General features: G+C 38.7%; 1 protein-coding gene across 1 annotated transcript in view; it reads left to right on the forward strand.

Moving 5' to 3' along the window:
- Positions 1-1,668: 1,668 nt before the first annotated feature.
- The window catches only part of spock1 (SPARC (osteonectin), cwcv and kazal like domains proteoglycan 1), a 289,966-nt gene continuing 267,195 nt past the window's right edge, over positions 1,669-24,439 (forward strand). The window contains exon 1 of the mRNA XM_069898490.1: positions 1,669-1,830. Within this exon, the coding sequence (XP_069754591.1) occupies positions 1,669-1,830 (162 nt within the window). The remainder of the gene's footprint in view (positions 1,831-24,439) is intronic.

Consider the following 24,439-nt stretch of genomic DNA (forward strand, 5'->3'; position numbering starts at 1 on the left):
GTGTGACCAGTGGGATAGGGACAACTGGGGGGGATAGGGACAACAGGGGCAGGGGTGTGGTGGCGGCACTGACCTGGGAGGGTGGTGCAGGCTCATTGGCACCCCCTTCCAGTGGTGCGCCCTTCAAGTGGTGCCCAAGTCACATGCCATGCCTGTCCTAGATGCACCTCTGCTATGGATAAGGAGGAAGATTGTCAAAGGATACAGCAGGATGTAGATGATTTGGGAATCTGGGTTGAGTGTGCAGTGAGGCAGAGTTCCAAATTCAGATTTTGGAAGTAAAAGTACAAGAGTATACAATAAATGGCAGCATCCTTAAGTGCAGTCATGTACAGGGGATCTTGGGATGCAAGTCTATTGTTCCCTGAGAGTGGCAACGTAAGTGAGTAGGGTGGTGTATGGCATGGCTTGCCTTCATCAGAGGGGTCATTGTGTATAAAAGTTGTAAAGTCATGCTGCAGCTGTATGAAACTTTGATTCGGGTTAGGGTTTGATTGGTAGCTTTAATCAGCCTGGAATTTGGACCAACTAAAGCCCAATAATCAGGGACCAGGCTGATCAATCCAAAGAATGCTTGGACATAGGCAATGGTAGAGGTATATTTGAACAGACTGGGTTGTGCCACCACAGCTTATTTTCAGACTGGAATAAACAGTCCAATTACTGTTGCCTGTATCTGTATGTTATCTTTATATAGTGACCTTTCTTGGGATACAAAACATGTCAAATGTATAGGCTATGTTGAGATCTCATTTAGAGTTCTCTGTGGAGTTTTAAGAAGAAAATTGCTTGGAAGCATAGGACAGATTTATGAGACTGAAGACTAACGGGGGGGGGGGGGGGGGGGGGATCCTTTGTGGAAAGACTGAGCAAAATTGGCCACAGGGCAGGTTAGGGTGTTACTTTTAAACTGTTCCACTGGACTATTTAACGAATTTTTCAATTAACAATAAAGCTTAGGTGAAAATTAACACATTAACATAGGTTTCTCCTGCACAATTCCATCCGCTGTACTGCAAACATTCCCCAGGGTCAATAGGATGACGTTCTTGTTTCGCTCTTCAGCCAGGTTTTATTGAACGGTGCTCAGTCACCTCCGCACATGTCCACTTTTCCGGTTGATGACGGGAATTTCTGTAGGTCATGGCCTTGCTTTCCTGATGTATTTTTAAATCAAGTGATAAGTTGTACTTAATGCCCAATTTCTGATGAAACATGGGAGCAGCTCATCGATATCATTCTATTTTCTTTCTAATAAATGGCCACCACAGGAATCGGTTTCGTGGTTGTGAGAAGATATAAAAAAAACCTGGGGATCTGTAACCTAAAGACAGTTGAACAAATCCAGGGAATAAAGGGGGAAGAGTAACAAAGCGGCCAGCCTCACTGCCCTGTTAATTACACACGCTAGATGGGAGGTGCCGTCCCATCGAACGTTCACACACAGTGGTCGCTGTCTCGTGTGCGGGGATCAGTCCCAACCCCATCTGCACCATCACAAAGCAGCCAGTCAGACAGTCTTCCTCTCCGCTCAGAAAGAGCCCCGCTCCCTGCAACAGCCAACAAGGTGAGCGGCAAAGATTATTTTCGAATCAATGATCGGAGAGTTCGTTGTCCCGGTATTTGGGGTGGCTGCTGTCTCTTGAAACCGAATCCTCTATTTTCCAGATGCTTGCTACTCTGGTGGGTCTTTTTATCGCGGCTTCCTTCGAAGTTGATAGCCGCCGTCCAGAAGCGACCAATGCTGTCAGTTTCCTGGATAATGAGGAATGGTTGACCACTGTCTCACAATACGATAAGGAGCTCAAATACTGGAACAAATTCCGAGATGTAGGTACCTTAAAATATGTTCGATGTGGGAGTTCTGTATTTTCTCGGGACACAGCTATGTTAATAGAGTAAACACATGCTATGCTGGTTTATACAATAGAGATGCATTTGGAGTGAAGAGGGTGAATAAAGCACTTGAACACAGTTTTGTATAAACCAAAACTAACATGCTAATCATTTTTATTGTCAGGCAAGTCTATTGTAAGTATAATTTATAGTACCTTAGAATTGTATCATTTTATGCTTCTTCAGTTTTGATTTAGTTAAAAAAAACTGATGCCTAATTTACAACCGATGTACACTTGCCAAGTGTACAATAGCATTTATTTTCTGCCTTCATTCTGGATAAGTTTCATTGTATGCATTTTCTGTGCCAAAAGCTATTGTGTGGAATACCGAATTCTGGATGTAGTCAAATGTGTAACTTGCACCCTTGCAGTAAATTTAAAATATTCCTGTCACATGGATAAAAATAAATCTTCATCTCAAATCCTTACAAGAGAATGGCTTTGGTGCATATTTGTGGAAAATGTGAAATATGATGCTTATCCCATGGAGTGTCATGTGGTGGAATATTCCATGGAAAGCATATAGATAAGATTTCTTGTCTTGGTAGTGTGCTTGAGATTGACTTGAGTGTGTATGTGAAAACTAAATTGATGTGTTGATTTTGAATTGGTCTTGCTAATGTAATTTCAAACTCTACCACTGCTTGTCACATCATCTTCTGTTTTAAAAACTACATATGTGGCATAATATGAAGGTAGAATATTCATACAAAAATATATTTATGGATAGAAGCTTAAAATACCTCTACCAGTGTACAAATATTACGAGACTGGCAATGAATCAAAGTGGTTTCGAACTTGCATGTTTTACCCAGACAAATTCAGGTGTCACAATTGTATCCAACACCCAATTAATGCTGACTGAGACAATCTCCTGGAAGCAGTTGCGCTCTACTTTGTACCAATTTAGAATTGGGTTCTCCACTGAACACATCTTAAGAAAAAAATTCTAATCTACAGATTTTAGATTTTATTTGATAATGCTTTTGTGCTGGATTGGTTCCAATGTTTTGTATATTGTTAGATGAGGAGAAAATAATAAATGATCTAATATAGCTATGTGTACTTGGTTACTGCATCTAATTAAAATATTGCAATTTAATCAAGGACGTTAAATCACGCAGGCCATACATACTTAAGAAATAATGATTAGGATAAAATGATTTGTTAGGTTTACTCATCTGTCTTAATGTGAATCCAAACCTTTTATTTCAACTTCAACACATGATTTTTATTCAGTATCAGTCAGATAGATTTGTTTACAAGGGAAGTTGGAGGTACACTGGAATATGAACTCTGAAAAATCATGAAGGGATTAAGGACAAGTTGGCCCCAAAAAGATTAATGGTGTGGGCTATTCTTTCTCCAGAAACTTGGAAATTACATTATTTTGCATAACTCAGATTTTGGCTGTTTTTGTTCATTCAGCATTATCAGTGTCACAAGTATACATTGTACATTTATCCAGCAAAATCTGTATTTGATTTTATGACACGAGGTACTAACCTAAAATGCTTATGAATAATTTTCATGTAATTGGGAAGAAAGAAATTAATATTCATCAAACAGTGGCTGAATACAAATAAACTCTATTTGTAACCAGTAAGATAACTTAGATTTTTTAGTGGAATTTTAAAAAAAATTGATTTTTGTGGGGATTTTAGCATGAAATAAATTGAGTGTAAACTGAACATCATACTTGACCAAAAGCAGGATTAATAAGTATGATGTAGACACCCAAATGGAAGAATTGCTAATCCATCTTCTATCTTGTTGAAAAAATAAGTTGATTTTGCTTAGTTCCTACTAAGTTTCTTTATGTATTGGTATAATACAACAAGCAATGGGAGGATGTAATAGAAGATTTTTTTTTATCAGCCAAAACATTGAGATTCAAAATATAGATCTACAGAAATAAATACCTCACTTCATTTGAATCCAAGAGAGCAGATCTAAATGCTTTAGATTGATTTGCCAAAATGTATTTGTTCAGTCATCGTTTACATTTGGTTCTATCTGTGATTTTGAAAGAAAAACTACATTAACCCACATAAAAATGCTTCTCAATCCTGATGAAACATAGGAAAAGCTGAATTTATAACCAAAAAAATTCTAATTGCATAATTTTAACCACAGGGAAATGAGGTGATAAATGGGTAATTTATTGTAAAATTGTGTTTAGGTCATTATACAAATTATGAAAGCACAAAATAAGCATTGAAATAATAGAAATTTCAATTTTTAAATGGAAAATTATATAAAATATTTTGTATTTATTTGTTTTGGTTTCATTGATTTCAGTTTGTTTTTTGTATACTTGCCAACCAAAGTCCATCAATAAATGGATGCCTTGAGTTTACAGGCTCCCCTAACAAAGCATCTTACAATTTATGTTTGTAATTAATGACACCCAATGATGGTCTCATCAATATGAAGAAATGATGTACAGTATTTAATTAGAAAATTATATTTGATTTTACAAATGAAAATCACTAACCAAAGAAAATCTTTCCTTATACCTCCTGAAAAATAGTTAGTGTTCATTTTTATAAAAATATTATCAGAGTACTGAGCTGTTCTTGACTGGTAGGGAAGCCCAGTGAAATCTTGGCTCAGGGTTGTTATCTCATCTATTTTTACATTAAATGTGTCTGTTGTTCAGAAATTGATTCAGCAACTTAAAGATGCCTCAAATCCATGGGAGCTTTTATAGAATTACTGCTTAATAAGAAGTATTGACCTAGACTTTCTATTGCATAATGGAACTTAAAAACAAGTGCTAAATGCAATCTGGCACCTTGCACACACGTTGTGTACTTCCAGAAGTTCGATGTGTAACTATTGTGGTTTGTGGAGGCACAAGGCTACTCGACATATGCACCAATATTAAAAGGGCTGCAATGCTCCTTTTGAAATCGCATCCAAAATTGTCTTGCATTTTATAAGGTCTGTGAATTGTACAGGCATGACACACTGAAGGAACATTCAACTGGAAGATTGAGGGCTATTTCAGCCTGAGTTATTTTTGTTGGCTTTTGAACCTCTGGCTCAATTAATAAGACAAGATAGTAATATTAAAGAAATTAAAATGAAATCTGATGAATTTAAAATTAATTTATTTGCAGATGATGTTTTGATTTATTTAACAAAACCAAAAGAATCCTTGAGATTTTTTGTATATGATAGATTGGAACAATATGGAGTAATATCTGATTATAAAATTAATTCAGGATAAAAGAGAAATTATGCCATTCATTGAAGATGATTATACTCCTTGTAAGAACATTGTTAAATTTAAATGGTCAGATCAAATTAAATATTGAGGTATTAAAGTTGACAAAAATTTTAATCATTTATATGAATTGAATTATTTACCTTTATTTTATAAAATTAAGAATGATTAAATCAATGTAAAGATATACTGATATCATTAATAGGTAGAATTAATTGTATTAAAATGAATATCTTCCCTAGCTTACAATATATTTTTCAGTCTATCCTTTGTAAAGTTTCTCAGGAATGTTTTAAAGATTTGAATTTTATAGTTAAGTTTTTATGGAAAGATGAAATGCCAAGAATGTCTTTACAAAAATTAACGTGGAAGTATGATTTAGGAAGTTTACAGCTTCTGAATTTTCAAAATTATTATAAAGTGGCACAATTAAAATTTATTAATAGAATGTTTGATTTGGAAAGTCGATTGGTATGGGCAGATATTGAATTAATGAGAATAAGAGGGATCAATTTGTACATAAATGGAATTTGAAGTTGTTACATAAATATAATTCACCAATTTTGATACATTTGATAGAAATATGGAATAAAATAAATGAATGTGGTAAAGTTTCTATGAAGACACCTTTGTATCAGAATAAACTTTTTCCTTTTATGGTTAATTAATCAACTTTTGAAAATATGGGATCCGAAAGGAATTTAATTTGTTCAAGATTGTTATGAAGCAGGTTATTTTATTACTTTTCAAAGAATGAAGGAAAAATATCAAATACATTATATTTGTTATTATCAAGTTAGACTTTGTTAATGGATCAATTTTGGTATACTTTGAGGTTTCCCAGATGGACTAATTTTGAAATTTTAATTATGGAGGGTAGGAAAAATATTTTTTTATTTAAAAAAAAATGTATGCATTACTACAGAACAAAATGTTTAAGCCAGATTTACAAAAATATAGGTTAAAATGGAAAAAAGAAATTACTCAGGAGGATTGGAGAAATTTAAATTAGTTCATTATAATTTTATACATTAATTATATTTAACTCCTGAGAAATTAATAAGATATAATTTACTTTCTACAGATTTATGTTTTAGATGTCAGAAAGATAAAGGAACATTTTTACATTCAACATGGTTCTATGAAAAGGTGAAACTTTTTTGGATGCGGTTTAAAAAAAAAACTTTTACAAAATATTTTTAAAGTTAAATTCCCAATGGATCCATCAATATTTTTGATAATTCCAAACAAACCTTTTTTTTGTATTACTTAAGATTAAATAAATTTCAAATAGCATTTTTGAGATTAGCATTAGCAGTAGCGAGAAAATGTGTTACGATTATTTGGAAAAATTATATAGAGTTGAATTTACTTAGATGGCATTCAGAATTGAGATCTTGAAAACCATTGGAAAAAAATAACATATAATGTACAAGATAATTATTTTTTTATATCAGAAAGTTTGGATTATGTGGGTTTGAGATTTTGAATACTTCTGCCTCGGTGTAGTGGAAGTGCCTCAATCCACAATATTTATCTATGTTGTATCTTTTTCTTCTTTCTTTTTGGAAGGAAGTTAGAGAGGAGTTTAGGGGTGGTTTTAGGTTAGGAGTATATAAAAGGGAAGGGTTTACTGAGTCGGGGGGAAAGAGGGGTTTTTCTGTTATATGTCATATATACTTATATTTTGCATTGTATTTTTTAACTTTATCATGATTTTTAAATTTTTTAATAAAGTATTTTTTTTAATGTAAAATAAAGTGGTTCGCCACAGATAATTAGGCTTCTATTGCTAATTCAATGTTAATGGCCAGGATCAGGATACTCCTTTATGTACTCCTCCTGGCAAATACAAAACAATTACAGCAGTTGAGGAATGTTGGATGGACCTGTGGTTTCTTAGCTGCAGATAATGGGGGATAAGGAGAAACAAAAGTGCCTACTCTGCGTGGATGGAATATCTAACCCTGCAAACTAGAGCTGCCTGTTGTATCTGGGGATTGGCTATAAAAGAAAATGCTGCAAAACATTGCTAGTTAGTTTTGATCTGTTTGTTCAATATACATAATGTGTTCATCTTTTGATTTATCCATTTGAGTAAACACGTACCTTCTGTCCTGCTTTTATAATTTTTGCCAGTAATTGTACAATGCATTTGCAGTGGTTTCCATCATTTTTGTTTTGACTAATTTGTCAAATTATAGTTGAGCCCCATAAAATCTAAATTACTGTAATTATTTACATTAGAATTTGTCACAATGTGATTGTATTACAGGCAATTTATTGTTGGCTTTTAAAAAAAATTCTATTGTCAATCCACCTGCTAGTATACTTCCAGCAGGTACCAATGATTTGTGCTTGTGAAGTAAATCACCAACACCTTTGCTTTGCTGATGCTGAAAGAGAGAGGGAAAAAAAAGAAAGAGGTTGTTGTACTGACACCATACCGTAAGTCTCTATCTGCTTCATGCATTCTGTCTAGCCATTGTTTGAGATCCAGCACACAATGGTTGTGTCATCTGTAGATATCCCTACAAAGACAAAATTGACAATGTGTGCTGTCATGTTGGGAGATTACATTGTTAATCATTTGCATCTTATTTTCTATATTTCCAAATAGAATTCTCCCCAAAAGAAATGGAATTAAAGTCAATTAGTTTATAGTAAATTTACATGTTTGATGGCCTAGATTGATTCTTATAAATACAGAATGCACACAGACCTCAATGTAACACTTGATGCATATGAAGGCTTTTCGATGAATTGCTACTCTGCTTTTATTTTGAGTGTTATAAAAGAAATAGTCATCGACTCGGCAGCATGGAAACAGGCTTTCTGGGCCAACTCATCCATGCTGATAAAGGTGCCTTCCTGATCTAGTTCCACTTCTCTGCACTTGGCCCATATCAGAAGCTTTCCAGTCCATTAACCTGTCCCAAGGCCTTTTAAATGCTGCAATTGTACCCATCTCTACTCCTTCTTCTGGCAGTTTGTTACATCTTTCCACTGTTGAATTCCTTCCTCTTTAAAAGTTCGAAGCTTATGTCCAGGTAAAAAAATTCTTTTTGTCCCTTCTATTCCAACAGCTTATTGTCTTCTCTAACCCTTCCTTCCTGCTCCAGTATGTTCTCTCTTGTTGTATATCTTAGAAATTTTACCAATATGGGTCTCGGTTTTTGATGTGGTGGTTTCAGTACTAGTGCTCTATGCGCCATTTCGATTTCTATTTCTTCATGTGAATCTGTCATTCCCAACACCTTTGGGATCCATCCTTTTATAAATTCCTTCATATCTGACCCTTCTTTGCCTTCTTTCAAGCCCACTATTTTTGTTGTTTTGCCGACTGTTGTTTTCCAATACGCCAATTTTTTGTGACAATAAATCTTGTCTCTTTAAAAAAAATTTTTGCTCTCTTCCAACTTCCCTCTTAAATCATTTATCTCCATTTCTACAGCAGCTTCTCGTTCCTCCACATTTTCTACTCTTTTCCCAATTTCAGTCATGACCAACTCTAAGCTTTGCATTCTGTCTTCAGCTCTTTTCATTTTTCTTTTGATTGAACTAAATTCTAATGATAGCCATTCTTTTAATGACCTCATTTGTTCTTCGGAAAAGGCTTTATCTAAATTTTGTCCTTCTATTTTACCTTCTTTCCTTTGAAATTCATGGTGGTCTTCCTCCTCTTCTGTGTCTGTATCTATATCTTGTCTTCTCTGATTCTGTGTATCTTCATCCTTCTCCGGTGAGCTGCTTCTGTATCCCTGCTGTTGGGCCTCCAGCTGCTGTGTCTCCTGCTGTTGGGCCTCCAGCTGCTGTGTCTCCTGCTGTTGGGCCTCCAGCTGCTGTGTCTCCTGCTGTTGGGCCTCCAGCTGCTGTGTCTCCTGCTGTTGGGCCTCCAGCTGCTGTGTCTCCTGCTGTTGGGCCTCCAGCTGCTGTGTCTCCTGCTGTTGGGCCTCCAGCTGCTGTGTCTCCTGCTGTTGGGCCTCCAGCTGCTGTGTCTCCTGCTGTTGGGCCTCCAGCTGCTGTGTCTCCTGCTGTTGGGCCTCCAGCTGCTGTGTCTCCTGCTGTTGGGCCTCCAGCTGCTGTGTCTCCTGCTGTTGGGCCTCCAGCTGCTGTGTCTCCTGCTGTTGGGCCTCCAGCTGCTGTGTCTCCTGCTGTTGGGCCTCCAGCTGCTGTGTCTCCTGCTGTTGGGCCTCCAGCTGCTGTGTCTCCTGCTGTTGGGCCTCCAGCTGCAGGTCATCCCCCTGTTGGTCACCCCATTGCCGCTCATCCTTTTCCTGTCCTTCATTCTCTTTCTCACCACTCTTTTTCTTTCTTGTTTGCTTCCCGCTCCTCACCTGAGTCCCTCTCCCACTGGTGTTAACCTTTTCTTTTACTTGCGCACCTCTTCTTGGCTCTGAGAGCCATTTTTTAAGTCCGCCAGTCGGGAGAACACCACTCCTCTGGGGACTCACCAACATCAGAAATCGGCCGCTTCTCTCCACAGTGGCTCTCTGCTCCAATGTGCAGGTAAGGTCTTCTTCTTTCTTCTCCAGTGATTTTCTTTCTTCCCTTTTCTCTGTTATTCTTACTTTTTCACTTTTGGATGCCATTTTCTCTCTTCTCTGTAACTTTATCTTTCTCTTCCTGTATTTTGTTTATTGAGCTCTTTTTTCAAACTTTTCTTTTTTCTGGAGAGGGCTGGTTTCACTCGACCAGCCACTACTCCATCACGTGACTCCCTCTGGTTATAGGTCAGATTGAGGTTTTTGGCCGCCTGGAGAAACTTTTAGAGGTTGGCTTCGTGGTTCTGCTGATCATGGCCATAGATGGTCACATTGTCCAGAAAGGGGAATGTGGCCTTGAGTCCATAGTCATCAACTATGTGATCCATCTCCCTTTGGAAGACAGAGACCCCATCGGTGACTCTGAAAGGGACACGGAGGAAGAGGTAAAAATGGCCGACTGCCTCGAAGGAGTCCCCGGGTCATTATATCTATACTTAGCACCACACTCAGAAAGATAGACTAAAAACAATCATGGCATTGTGGCGGCATGCCATTAGGCAGGCGAATTGGCCCCGCATGTCACACACGTGGTGGGGCAGCCGGCCAAAATGGCGCCACGGTGCGGTTCTCAGACAGGTCCGGGCTGGGAGCATAAGACCAGCCAGGCAGACCTCAAAAAATCAGTTTTTGCTCACTGAACTCAACCCATTTGGTTGTGGAGTTATTCACTACAGCATAATTAAAACCCTAGAGATGATCTCAAATGGGAAAGTCTGATTTGGTGACTTTAAAAGGGAAAAGGAAAGATTTGATGTCCACTGGAAATCAGAATCAAGAATCAAAATGCAAGACAATCAAAATAAAGATAGTTGTTATTGAGCTAATGGTATTTAGTAATGTATTAAACAGAATGTTAATTGTAATTACTGTCATAGTTTGGAAGAGTTATTAGCCCTGCATTAAGTTTTGTGAGTTGAGAATACGTAATTCCATGTACTTCTATCTGTGAAGATGATTATATTGAAGCAAGAACTGCTGAATCTGTTATGAGATCAGATGTATGTGAAGCCTATCTGAGAAATGATCCACTGAAGTGGATTCTTAAGAGATGAAGTTTTTTGCAGATGAGAAGACTAAGGGATAGTGAATTTATGATTGGTCAAAATTATAACTGTATAATTATAGGAAGGATATAAACAGAGTGGAGAGAGTGCAGAGAAGGTTTACCAGAATGTTACCTGGGTTTAAGCATCTAGAGTATAGGGAGAGATTGGACAGATTAGGTCTTTATTCTTTGGAGCGTAGAAGGTTGAGAGGGGATTTGATAGAAGTATTTAAGATTATGAAAGGGATAGACAGAGTGGATGTGGATAGACTATTTCCGTTAAGAGGAAGAAAGATTAAAACAAGAGGACATGAGTTAAGAATTAAGGGGCAGAGGTTTAGAGGTAACATGAGTGGGAACTTCTTTACTCAGAGAGTGGTAGCCGTGTGGAATGAGCTTCCGGGAGAAATAGTGGCGGTGGAGTCAATTGTATTATTTAAGAAAAGGTTGGACAGGTATATGGATGAGAAGAAGATGGAGGGTTATGTGCATTGTGCAGGGAGGTGGGACTAGAAAGGGGTGTTTGGTTCGGTGCGGACTAGAAGGGCCTAATGGCCTGTTTCCGTGCTGTAATTGTTATGTTATGTTATATCCATGTCTGTAAATAGTTCATTGTGTAACTAAAATACACAAATATTTAGCTGCTTATGCAAACATAATTTTTTTTTAATTCTATTCATTTACATATGAAAAGAAGTGCAAGGAACTGAGGTCTATCTTCTGGTATTGCTGTTAATACATTGCCTCAAATCTTCTGGTAGTATATCTATGAGTTCCCAGCCAATGCCATTTGATCTGCAGTGCAATTTCCTGCTGAATCCTTCTTACCCTAACAGATGAGTGGTTGCAAATGGCCCAGAATAAGGCTCTGAATTGACTGCACATAGAATAGATTGTGTATCTTGCTCCACTACCAATGAAAAACCAATGTCACTGCCAACTTGGCCCTTACTCTTTACCATCTCTCCCAGGTATGTACTAATCATTTATCCTTGTTGGAAACATCACCCTTTGTCAACTTTAGTGGGTGCAGGGGGAATAGGGATAAAGTTGATTCAACAGATGCACCCAGCAGGAATACTTCCAGTATATCACAGGCCCATATGGAATGTCCTGAACAGTAGTACAGGGTTAATCAGCATTATAGAATACAGTTTGGAGATACCATTGTCAGTTTACATTAGTAGTGCCACACTCCAGGTCTTCCATGTGGATAAGTAAGTAGTTCTTTACATTGATGCTTACACAAATTTGCCCATTACTGTATCAGACATTGCAATTACTTGGCAGCTCATAGCCTTCAATAAAGAATGATCTCTAAATAGCAACAGCATGAGAGAGATTACAGACACTACATATGTATCTATTGTATATGTTCATGGGCTCCACGGGTTCAGTATTCTTGTGAAAAATGTCATATTTTCCTTGATATCTTCCTTTCAGTAATATTGAATATCAATGTTGATTCTTAATATTGACTTAAAATAAGTAGATCATAAAAATATAGTTCATTGTGAATTTAGAAAGAATCTGTATTGCTTTTCATAACCACGCACCTGACTCAAAGTTTCCAAATGTTGGTTGAGAGGCAAAGACTGTTTGTGGAATTCAGTTTTATTTATCCCATTGTATCATTTTTTCATAAATAATAAATTAGATGCAGAATTGTTCAGAAAATTGTTTGGTACCTGTCCTAGATCCAGAAATTTGCATGCATCCAATATTGCAGAGTTTCAGTTTTAGCTAAGAAGACTTGGACTCAATACAACTCTTTTTAAAAAAAATTAAAATTAATTATCTGGTGTTTCAGATGTAAGGAGGAAGTTAATGGTGACAATAGAAGTGAGATAACCAATTAACACCTCTTAATTAATGAGTTTAATTCAGATAACCATGAAAAATAGATTTTGTGATGATTAGAGTGGGAGCTTTAGGATGTGACCATATTACTACCTTACATTATCTTCCTCAGTTAAAGCAATCATCTATCACTTTTATTGAACATTAGATTTTTGCACTGTACCCAAAATCTTTGGTTCTATTGCAAAACTTTGTTTTGCTAGATTTAACTGTGAAATGTCCAATTTAATATCAAAGGTGCAAAGAGAATATGTCTTCTTATTATAAAATTTGGAGAGAAGAATGGCCAGTGTGTGAGTGTCTCAGGGTAGGAGTGGGGCTTAGAGGCTTTGGCTCGCGAGGCTTTGGTGAGCAGCAGCTGAGGATGAGCTTGATTCCAGTAAAGTAAGAAATTTGAATTTAAGTTAGGAAGAGTTGATGGAGCAGCAACTAGGGCAGCGGAATGCTCCAATAGCAGGATATGGGAAATGTGGGACAGCATAATTGACCCTGATGACTACACATGCAAGAGGTGCATCCAGCTACACCTCCTGGGAGACAAAGTTAGGGAACTGGAGCTGGATAAACTCTGGATCATTCGGGAGGAAGTGATAGGGGGGGGAGCTTCAGGGAGACAGTCACCCTAAAAGTTAGGAGATAGGTAACTAGGTGACTGTTAGGAGATGAAAGGGGAATAGGCAAACAGTGCAGAGCACCCCCATGGCCATTCCCCTCAACAACAAATATATTGTTTTGGGTACTGTTGAGGTGGTCATGTCTCAGGCACAGAGGCTGGCCCCTCAGCAGGGAAGGGAAGGGAGGAAAAGAGGAGAGATAGGGTAATTGGGGACTCATTGGTTAGGAGAGCAGATAGGAAGTTTTGTGAATGAGATCGAGGTTCCCAGATGATATGTTGCTTCCCAAATGCCAGGGTCATGGATGTCTCTGATTAAGTTCACAGCATTCTGGAGGGGAAGGGTGAACAGCCAGATGTCGTGGTTCATATGGGGACCAATGACATAAAGAGGAGTAGGGCCGAGGTCCTGAAGAGGGAATATAGGGAGTTAGGAAAGGTTAAAAAGCAGGACCTCATGGGTGGTAATCTTATGATTGCTACCTGTGCCATGTGCCAGAGAGGGTAGGAACAGAAAGTTGTGGCAGATGAATGCGTGGCTGAAGAGCTGTTGCAGGGTGCAGGGGTTCAGATTTGTAGATCATTGGGATCTCTTTTGAAAAAGGACATGCTGCACTTGAACTGGAAAGGGACCAATATCCTGGTGGGCAGATTTGCTAGAGCTGTTGGTGAGAGTTTGCAGTGGGGTGGGAATCAGAATGTAAGTGCAGAGATTAGGGCAGAAGGTCAAAAGTATGATCCCATGTGCTCTGAGTTTGTGAGGAAGGACAGGCAATGGACAAAACATAAATGTAGCCAGTTAAATGTGTCTATTTCAACGCTAGGAGTATTAGGAATAAAGGGGATGAACTTGCAGCGTGGATCAGTACGAGGAACTACGATGTTGCGTCCATTACTGAAACTTGGCTGGAGGAAGGGCAGGATCAGCTGATGCAGGTACTGGGGCTTGGGTGTTTTGAAAGGAATAGGGTGGGAGAGGGGGGAGTAGCATTACTGGTCAGGCATAATATCACAGGGAGAATTCTGGAGAGGGAATGTCCACTCATCGGTGTGGGTGAAAGTCAGAAATAGGAAGGGAGCAATCACTGAGCTGGGAGTAGTCTATAGGCCCCAAAATAGCCTTTGGGGCACAGAGGACCAGATAAGCAGGCAGATTTTGCAATGGTGCAGGAAATACAGGGTTGTAGTTGTGCGTGATTTCAACTAATATTGATTGGCACCTCTTGACTAAAAGTAGGATGGATGGGGCTGAATTTGTCACATGTGTTCAAGAAAGATTCCTGACACAGCATGTGGACTGGCCAATGAGAGGAGAGGCCATACTGGATCTAGTTCTGGGTAATGAATCTTTTCAGGTGGCGGACCTCTCAGTGGAGGAGCATTTTGGTGAAGAGTGATCACAACTCCCTTACCTTCAGCATAGCTATGGAAAAGGATTAAAAACAGACAAAATGGGGAAGTGCTTAACTGGGGAAGGCGAATTATGAAAGGATGAGGCAGGAACTAGCAAGAGTAAATTGGAAACATATGTTCAAGGGTGAAAGCACAGAAATAATGTGAAGAATGTTCAAGGACCACTTGTTCTGGGTTCAGGATAGGTTTGTCCCATTGGGACAAAGAAAAGATGGTAGGAAAAGGGAATTGTGGTTGATGAACCATGTGAGGCAACTAGTCAAGAGGAAGAAGGAAGCATATATTAGATACAGGAAACCGGAAGGACCCATGAGAAGTATATAATAACCAGGAAGGAGCTTAAGAAAGGACTTGGCATGTAGGAGTACAGAGAACCCCAAGGCATTCTTTGCATATGGGAAGAACTGAAGGAAGAACAAGAGGAAAGGACCTTAATTATGGTGAGGTCGGAATAGAACAGGCCTGTGTGCTAGCAATGTGGGGATTAAGGAAGTGTTTGATCTTCTTAAAAACATCAAGATTGATAAGTCTCTGGGGCCGGAAAGAATATACCCTAGGTTGCTGTGGGAAGTGAGAGAAGAAATAGCTGGGGCAGTTGGTATGATCTTTGAGTCCTCTTTGGTCATGGGGAGGTGCCGGAGGATTGGAAAATGGCAAATGTAGTCCCCTTGTTTAATCCTGGGAATTATAGATTCATGAGTATCGGTGGTGTGCAAACTATTGGAGAGGATTCTTAAGGATAGGATCTAATAGCATTTGAAGAAGTACAGTCTATTCAACAATAGTCAGTATGACTTTGTGAAGCGAAAGTTGTGCCTCATGAGCCTAATTAAATTTTCTGAGGAGGTAACAAAAGAAATTGATGAGGGTAGGGTGGTAGATGTGGTCTACGTGGATTTTAGTAAGGCATTTGACAAGGGCCTGAAAGTCATTAGAAATGAGATCAGTGGAACCTTGGCTGTATGGATAAAAAAAAATTGGCTTTCAGGAAGAAAGCAGAGGAGAAGTGGAATGAAAGTGTTCTGGCTGGAAGTCAGACCAGTGAAGTGCCACAAGGATCTGTTCTGAGAACCTTGATCTTTGCGATTTTTATAAATGACCTGAAAGAAGACGAGGAAGGATGGGTCATTAAGTTTGCAGATGACACAAAGATTGGAGGAATTGTGGATGGAGCTGAAGGTTGTCGAAGGAGGATATAGACAGGATGCAGAAATGGGCAGGCAGTGACAGATGGAGTTCAATCTGGATAAGTGTGAGGCGATGCATTTTGGAAGGATAAACCAGAAGGCTGAGTACAGGGTTAATGGTCGGTTACTTAAGAGTGTGAATGAACAGAGGGACCTTTGGGATCAAATCCATGGATCCCTCAAGGTCGTTGCATGGGTTGATAGGTTAGTTAAGAAGGCCTATGGGATGCTGGGCTTCATTAGGTGGATTAAATTTAGGAGCTGAGAGGTCATGTTGCAACTCTATAAATTTCTGGTAAGACCACACTTGGAGTATTGTGTTCAGTTCTGGTCACCTCATTATAGGAAGGATGTGAAAGCTATGGAGAGGGTGCAGAAGAGATTATCGAGGATGTTACTTGGATTGCAAAATGAGACTTGTGACACAAGGTAATCAGAGCTAGGACTTTTCTTTTTGGAGCATAGGAGGATGAGAGGAGACTTGATAGACGTCTACAAGAGTATAGATAGGGTGAAGAGCCAGCACTCGTTTCCCAGGGCTGGAATAGCAAACACTAGAAACATATATACAAAGTGAAAGGAGGTAAATTTAGGGGAGAAAACGGGTAAGTTTTTTTTACGCAGAGTTGTAGTTGCCTGGAATGCCTTGCCAGGGATGGTGGTGGAGGCTGAAACATTAGGAGCATTTAAGCGGCTCTTAAGCAGACACATGGATGAAGGAAAAGAGGAGTGTTAGGGGGTAGGATGAGTTTAGTACTTAGGAATATATGGGTCAGCACAACATCAAGGGCCGAAGGGCCTGTAGTGTTCTATGTTTTATGTTCTAACCCTGCTTGTCTGACAAGGTCTTTGAAAAACATTTCATCACCAAATTGATGTACAAAAGAGCAAAAAAGAGGAACAATGAACACCGTTTCTAAACATCTTCCTTTGCAAATTTAACTACACCTTCTGAGGGCCAATTCTGATTGCCATTAGGAAACAGGCAGTTAGGTAAATATGCCACTTGTCTGCCAAACATTGTGGACGGAATCTGCTGCATAAATGTAGGCATTAAACAGTGTATGCTCTTTGGCTTGGCTTCGCGGACGAAGATTTATGGAGGGGGTAAAAGTCCACATCAGCTGCAGGCTCGATTGTGGCTGACAAGTCCGATGGGGGACAGGCAGACACGGTTGCAGGGGAAAATTGGTTGGTTGGGGGTTGGGTGTTGGGTTTTTCCTCCTTTGCCTTTTGTCAGTGAGGTGGGCTCTGCGGTCTTCTTCAAAGGAGGTTGCTGCCCGCCGAACTGTGAGGCGCCAAGATGCACAGTTTGAGGCGATATCAGCCCACTGCCGGTGGTCAATGTGGCAGGCACCAAGAGATTTCTTTAGGCAGTCCTTGTACCTCTTCTTTGGTGCACCTCTGTCACGGTGGCCAGTGGAGAGCTCGCCATATAACACGATCTTGGGAAGGTGATGGTCCTCCATTCTGGAGACGTGACCCACCCAGCGCAGCTGGATCTTCAGCAGCGTGGACTCGATGCTCTACTCGATGCTCTACTCTTTGAAAATCACCATGATAATTGGAGTCTGTGTACATCACTGGATCTGCAACAACCAAAATAGAGGATGCATACTTTGTACAGAACCAGGAAGGGAGAATCAATTTTAGATTTACTATTGCCCTGTGTGCCTCCAGCCAGACTAAGTTAAAATTCACTCACCTGTATGTTGTGAAGGGTATAACTCATTCACTATTTATAGCTGTTGTGTATCTATTGCTTCAGGTTATGTTTTGAGATAACTAAGATAAAGTTACTATTGCCGTTTTCCTAGAAAGAGAGATTGAAATGGGAATAAAGGTAATTGGAAGCTACAGCAGGTTACAAATTAAACCATCAAAGTCCGATCTCTGGAGAATCACGAATCTTATTCCGTCCAATGCACTTTACATCTTTTAACTGCTCAATAGACCCTGCCTTTTCCCCCTATTTTTAATTGTGTATGCAAAATCAGAATTCTTTTCCTTTTGTCACGAATTCATCTTATTTGTAATGAACAACAAAAGAAAATGGAAGCACTATTGTAATTGTATTGTTTCAAACACTGAGCATTTGAATGCAAAACATCAGAGCAGCATTTAAATATTTGTATTATAAAGACTGTTTGATTCAAATTCCACATTCAAAATTGCATTTTCTTTCCACTTCTCATATCAGTGAAGATTCCGTATTGTTTGTTTGGAAAAAGAGTTCCCCAAGTTTCCTGCCACTAATCCCAATTCATAGCCTGTAATGTGTTTTGAAGCAACATGTTTGGGTAAAATTGCAATAACCTAATGAATGAATGTTTACAGGGAGCACTGTGAAAGGCTTCATAAAATCAATAATTTCAGGCTTGAAGCTTCGCAATGAGTTGGGAACAAAAACGATAAAGTGAGTGGTACTTTCTTTTAAATAGCAAAAGTTTATAAATTATAAATACATTGATGAGGCTAAGGTCCATTAGTTGATAAACCAAAAACATTAGTCTGAAATGTTCAGCCTACTAATGATCATGTTAAAACTTGAGAAAATGGAACCTGGAGAAATTAATCCATTCCAGAATGACACAACAGAAATATATAGATATAATTGAATAGTCTTGTATCAATGAGACCCATCATTTCACTGATAAATTGAGAGCAGATTTATTAGTGGTGTCCAACTAATTTGTGAACAAAATAAACCTTCGCCTTTCCATATTGTTGTCTAGATGCCATTGTTAGAAACCTACATAACAGGAAGATCAGCTTGTTTGGAGCATTTCAACATTAGGCCCTTTCAAATTGCCTTGTAAAATGTGGATAACTGGGCAATTTACTAGGTTGAAGACCCAGATCCAGGGCTATTTGAAAGGGTCAAACCGGGTCAAAATCCACCCAGGTCCCAGACCTACCTCGGAGGTATATTTTCTCTTGTCGTGTATCTCATAAATTTTACTAAGATGGATCTTGGTTTTTGATGTGTCTGTGGTTTCGGAGCTAATGCTCTGTGTGGCCTTTCTATTTCCATTTCTTCCTGCATTTCTGTCGTTCCCAGGACCTTCGGGACCCATCCTTTTATAAATTCCTTCATGTCTGTGCCTTCTTCACCCTCCTTCAGGTCCACTATTTTTATGTTGGTTCGCCTAGTATTATTTTCCAACATATCTATTTTCTTAGATAACAACTCTTGTGTCTCTTTAATTTTTTTGTCACTTTCTTCCAATTTTTCTCTTGTCATTCACTTCCATTTCTACAGCCGTTTCCCGCTCTTCCACACTCTCTACTCTTTTCTCTATTTCTGTCATTACCAGTTCTAACCTTTGCATTTTATCTTCTGTTCTTTTCATTTTTCTTTTAATTGCATTAAATTCTAATGATAACCATACTTTCAGTGATCTCATTTGTTCTTCAAAAAAGACTTTTTCTATATTCTGTCCATCAGTTTTACATTTTATTTCTCTTTGTCCATCAGTTTTACCTTCTATTTCTCTGTGAAGTTCTTGGTCATCTTCTTCCTCTTTTTCTGTGTCTGTATCTGTGTTTGTGTCTTCTCTTTGTGTCTCTTCTGTTTTTCCTGATGAGCTGCTTGTATCTCTTTGTTGGGCCTCTTCTTGCTGGGCCTCTTGTTGCTGGTCCTCCCCTCCTGGGCTTTTATGCTTTCCCTCTGTTATGCTTTCCCTCCGTCTGTCTCGACGCTCCCTCTTCTGCTGTCTTCCTTATCCTCCAGCTGAGAGCCCTGGTGTCGGGCGTCCCTCAGCTACTCGCTCTGTGACAGCCTGCTCCTCTGCTGAGCCCCCTCCCGCCGGTGCCCTCTTTCTTCTTTGATTGCTCACTGCGCACTTTTGTTTGGCTCCGAGAGCCATTTTTGTAGTGCACTGACTGGTGGGTCGCGACTCTGTAGGGCAGGCACTGACCTAGAGGGTCAGGCACTCCTCATCACCACAGCATCCTGTTCTTTTGTGCAGGTAAAGTTTCCAGCGACTTTTTTTACTTTTTTTCCCCAGTTGTTCTTACTTTCTCCTTCTTGGAAGCCATCTTTCTCTTCTCTGTATCTTTATCTTCGATTTGTACTTTATTTCTGTTATGCTTTGCTTTTTCCTAACTTTTTTCCTATTTTCCTGGAGAGGGTTGTTTTTCCCGACCGGCCGCTACTCCATCACGTGACTCCTCCCACATTGCTAATATTCTAAGCTGTTTGTTTTTTTTAAAAAAAATTTCCTTCTATTTTTCTGGAGTTTAAATTTTTTTTGCCTAGAATATCCACTTTTCAAATATGCAACATTAAATAGACATTCAAATTTACGAGGGCAAAAGCTGAAAATGTAACAGTAGAAAACAGTGTTTCAAGGAGACTATCAAGATATGCCTGAAATTAAAGTTTAAAAAGAACACAATTTGGTTGAAAGGCTGAGAGTTGAGCTTGAACAGTTGACCAGACATTGATCATTCTGTCTAACAGCATTTGTCGGAGAACCCTCGTATAAGGAATGTAGTAGTCTAAGGTAGCAGCTCGACACTAACCTCTCAAAGGCAATGGGGGCGGGGGCTGGGGAGGACAATTAATGATGGTTTTTCCATTACACACTAATACATCCAATGAATTAAAAAGGGAAAACATTACTGAGTCTTAAAATTAGATTGTGCCTTTGATGTAACTACAACTACAAAGCTACTAATAATATCCTAATGAGATTGGACACAAGAACAAAACCAAATGAAGTGAGATTGAAGGGAATGCATATGATGGCTGAAGATACTCCTCTGTGCCAGGAATGCTGCATAATTGTAATTCTTGTAAAATTTAGCATAGCCTGATGCTATCATTATATTACTTGTCTAACTTTAAAAATGTTTACACTTGCTTTAGAATTATAAGTATACACAATGGTGTCATGTTCTTTTTTTCTAGACTGATAAAGATCTTCACTTACTACAATCAAGGATACTTACAATAGGGCCTATTTTTAGAGTTGAGCAAATCACAATTTAGAATTGAGATTCAAAAGTGGAAGAGGTATCTTATTGAAGTAAATGATTTATGGTTTCAATTCACAAAATAACCAACCACATAAAAATGCAATTCTGAGAGTAAGTGCATTGGTATTTTTTCTATTAAGTAATGTTAGTTAATCAGTCATTTTGGCAGGAAGTCTTGGGCTTAGAAATTTATTCCTGTTCAGGAGTGATAAATGCACGATGTAATTCCAACAGTGTGCTGTACTCTTGGTTTCGAAATTCAATCCAATGAAGTCGATGGAATTATTTCTGTGACTCAGTAAAATGTGCTGGCGTAACGATATAATGAAGTTCAGACTCTACTGATGGGGAATTAATTTTACTGAGTCAGAATAACTGCACTGTATTTAACGTAATTATGGCGATAGCAGCTCTGTGCATGATTCACAGGATTACAGATATAGAATTTGTACCTGATTTATGTCAAACATGTTTAACTGTATGGGCATTTAAAAACCAAAGTTAAGTTTGCTTAGGAGCTGATGAAAATACCTTGGTAATACTTGTGTATCAAGATTACCAAAAGTGGTTCAGAATTACAATGCATTAAACAGTTAACATAGTGATTAGTGCAGCACTATTACAGCGCCAGAAACCAGGGTTTGTATCTGGCACTGTCTGCAAGGAGTTTGTACCTTCTCCCCGTGTCTCCCCCAGGTGCTCCGGTTTCCTCCCACTCTCCAAAACTTGCTGGATTGCCAATTAATTGAGTGTAATTGGGTGTCACAGGTTTAAATAGCCAGAATTGACTTTTACTGTGTTGTTAACAAATTTAAATTTGAAAGTAAACACTGAGGAATAGAATTGTGTCGAATGAACTGATGAAGATGATCTAGAACATGTATATTTAAAACATTGTAATATACACTTTCTTGTGCTTGTATACAATTGCACAAAGTAGTGACATCAATTATCAGGTAACATGCATTGAGTTCCATTGTAGCATCAATTGTCTCTGAATAGACCAAAGGAAACAGTGCTTTCATTTGTAAAAAGAAATATAAATACTTGAATATCTGCTTAGAACCACTTCAATTTCAAGTTCAAATTTATTGTCAGAGTACATGTATGAATCACCCCTGAGATTTTTTTTCTTCTGGGTAAGGCAGAATTTCTACTTATCAGTAACTGTAAACAATATTCAAGAAAAAGAGAGAAATGTAAACAAACCACAATACAAAAAAGAATTAATATTCAGTAATAAATGATGTGCAAAGAAAGTCTGATGGTGGAGAGTTAGCAATTGTTCCTGAATCTGGTGGTGCAAGTCTTGTGCTACACATACTTTCCTGATGGCAGTAGTGAAAACACAGCATGTCCTTGGTGGTATGAATGCTTGATGATGGCTGCTGATCTCCGACGGCAGCATTTCATAGAGATTTTCTTGAAAATAAGGAGAGTTTAGCCTGTAATGTACTGGGCTGTGTCTATTATCTTTTGCTGGGGTTTCTGCTCAGTGTTAGTCCCCCATACCAGGCCATAATCTAGTTGGTCAGCACACTTTCTACTAGACATCTGCCAAGATTTCTGATGTAATTCCAAATCTCTGCAAACTCCAGAGGAAATAGAAGCACTGATGTACTTTCTTGATGATGACATCAGTATGCTGGGTCCTCCAAGATGGTGACTCCCAGGAAGTTAAATTTGCTCACCCTCTTACCAGGCCACACAGTCATAGATGTGTGTGTGTGTGTGTGTATATATATATATATATATATATATATATATTTTTTTTTTTTTTTTTTTTTTCTTTCTTTGGCTTGGCTTCGCGGACGAAGATTTATGGAGGGGGTAAATGTCCACGTCAGCTGCAGGCTCGTTTGTGGCTGACAAGTCCAATGCGGGACAGGCAGACACGGTTGCAGGGGAAAATTGGTGGGTTGGGGTTGGGTTTTTCCTCCTTTGCCTTTTGTCAGTGAGGTGGGCTCTGCGGTCTTCTACCTCCATTAAAATCTTACACCTTCCAGCCTCGAATTTTCTTTTCAGATGCCTACTGCCATCACGTCCATCAAGTAATTGCAGAAAAGGAGTAGCAGTATCCACATCGACACTTATTTAAATCTTTTCACCCCAAGCAATTCTATTTGAGTAGTTTATAGAGTCAATCTGTGATGTCCCATGTTGCAGGTCAGTTCTGATAATTGTGGCAGAAGCGTGAAGTTCTGCTGAGGGGTCTTTGACCTGAACTGTAACTTTCAACAGAAGCTGTTTGACTTTTTGAGTTTCTGTTCGAGGAAGAAAGCAACTATAATTTAGAAGATTTCCTGCCAGTTTTTGGTATTCTTCTTGTACCCAATGATCTTCTGTGCACAGAGATTATCCTTGCTGAAAATGTGAATTTGTTAACTTAAGGAACACTACTTTGTGTTAATTTATTACCTTTCAATCTGTCTTTGATTTTTCATGGGAAATTGCTGTCAGTTTGAATGACCAACTGCCGAAAACAGGGGGACATGATTGACCTTATTTGTTAAAGAATTCCATCTGGTCACTGGTTTTACAAAAAAAAAATTTCTGGTATTTGAAAATAAATGAGTTTCCAGACTTAAACTGGTCAATCAATCATATATCCCAAAACAAATGGGTTTTTGTCAAATGATGCGTATATAATTTATTTTTTTCCACAATGTAAAAATGGTCTTAAACTTGTCTATACTGCCTAATCAGGGAATTATACTGATGATTGACAGTTTATTTTTTAATTACTGCCAATATAAATTAGCCTGAATAGTGTTAATACAGGAAGTTTTTTGGAATACAGTCCATAGTTTTACTGATTCATGAAAAAAATAGGAAGTATAAAATGCGATGTTTTTCTCTTGATTTATTATTTTTCAACTTTAGCTGTCAAGGTAATGAAATGAATAAAATGAATAGTGAAACAAAATGCAGTATTCACATAAAAGCCATTTTGAGCTTCCATTAACCCTACTTTACTAAAATTTAATGCAAAGGCTGAAATTAATAATTAGGCTGCTAGAAATATAGTTTCCACAAAAGTTGGAGAAACTCAATAGATCAAGCAGCATTCTTTATGTAGGAAAGATAAAGATACATAACCAATGTTTCAGGACTGAGCCCTGAAATATGAGATATGAGCTAAAAGCAGGGAGGTGCTTGACTAAAATGGTGGGGGCTAGGGTGAAAAGGGGAAGAGCACAGGGCCACAGGCAAGAAGTCATAGATGGAAAGGGGTGGAAGGGCACAAAGAAAAGAGATGAGCAGTGATAGTAGGGTATGGACAGGGTGTGTGGGGAAAGGAAGGATTGGGGAAGTCAGAAGGGGATGTGGAGTGTTAGGAGATGTCAGTAAGGAATGTCAGAGGGGGAGATGGAGGATGGGGGTGTCAGGGGAGTTAGGAAGATGAGGTCAGCACTAGAGGGTGGGAAGAAAGGGGGAGATCAGAGGTGAATGAGGAAGATGAGGGGGTGTTCAGGCTAAGGGGTTGGGAAGAATTGGGGAGTTCAAAGGAGAATTATGTTTCTTTTAAGTAATTAATAATGGGTTCTTTTGTATTAAAAATATTTTATTAACAACTCACAACCACATGGTGCAACCATTTTTTATATCTAACCCAAGGTGCAGTATTCATCTCTGACTCCCTCTAGTGGTCAGGAGTGTC

This window comes from Narcine bancroftii, chromosome 9 (genome assembly GCF_036971445.1).
Source record: "Narcine bancroftii isolate sNarBan1 chromosome 9, sNarBan1.hap1, whole genome shotgun sequence".
NCBI lineage: Eukaryota > Metazoa > Chordata > Chondrichthyes > Torpediniformes > Narcinidae > Narcine > Narcine bancroftii.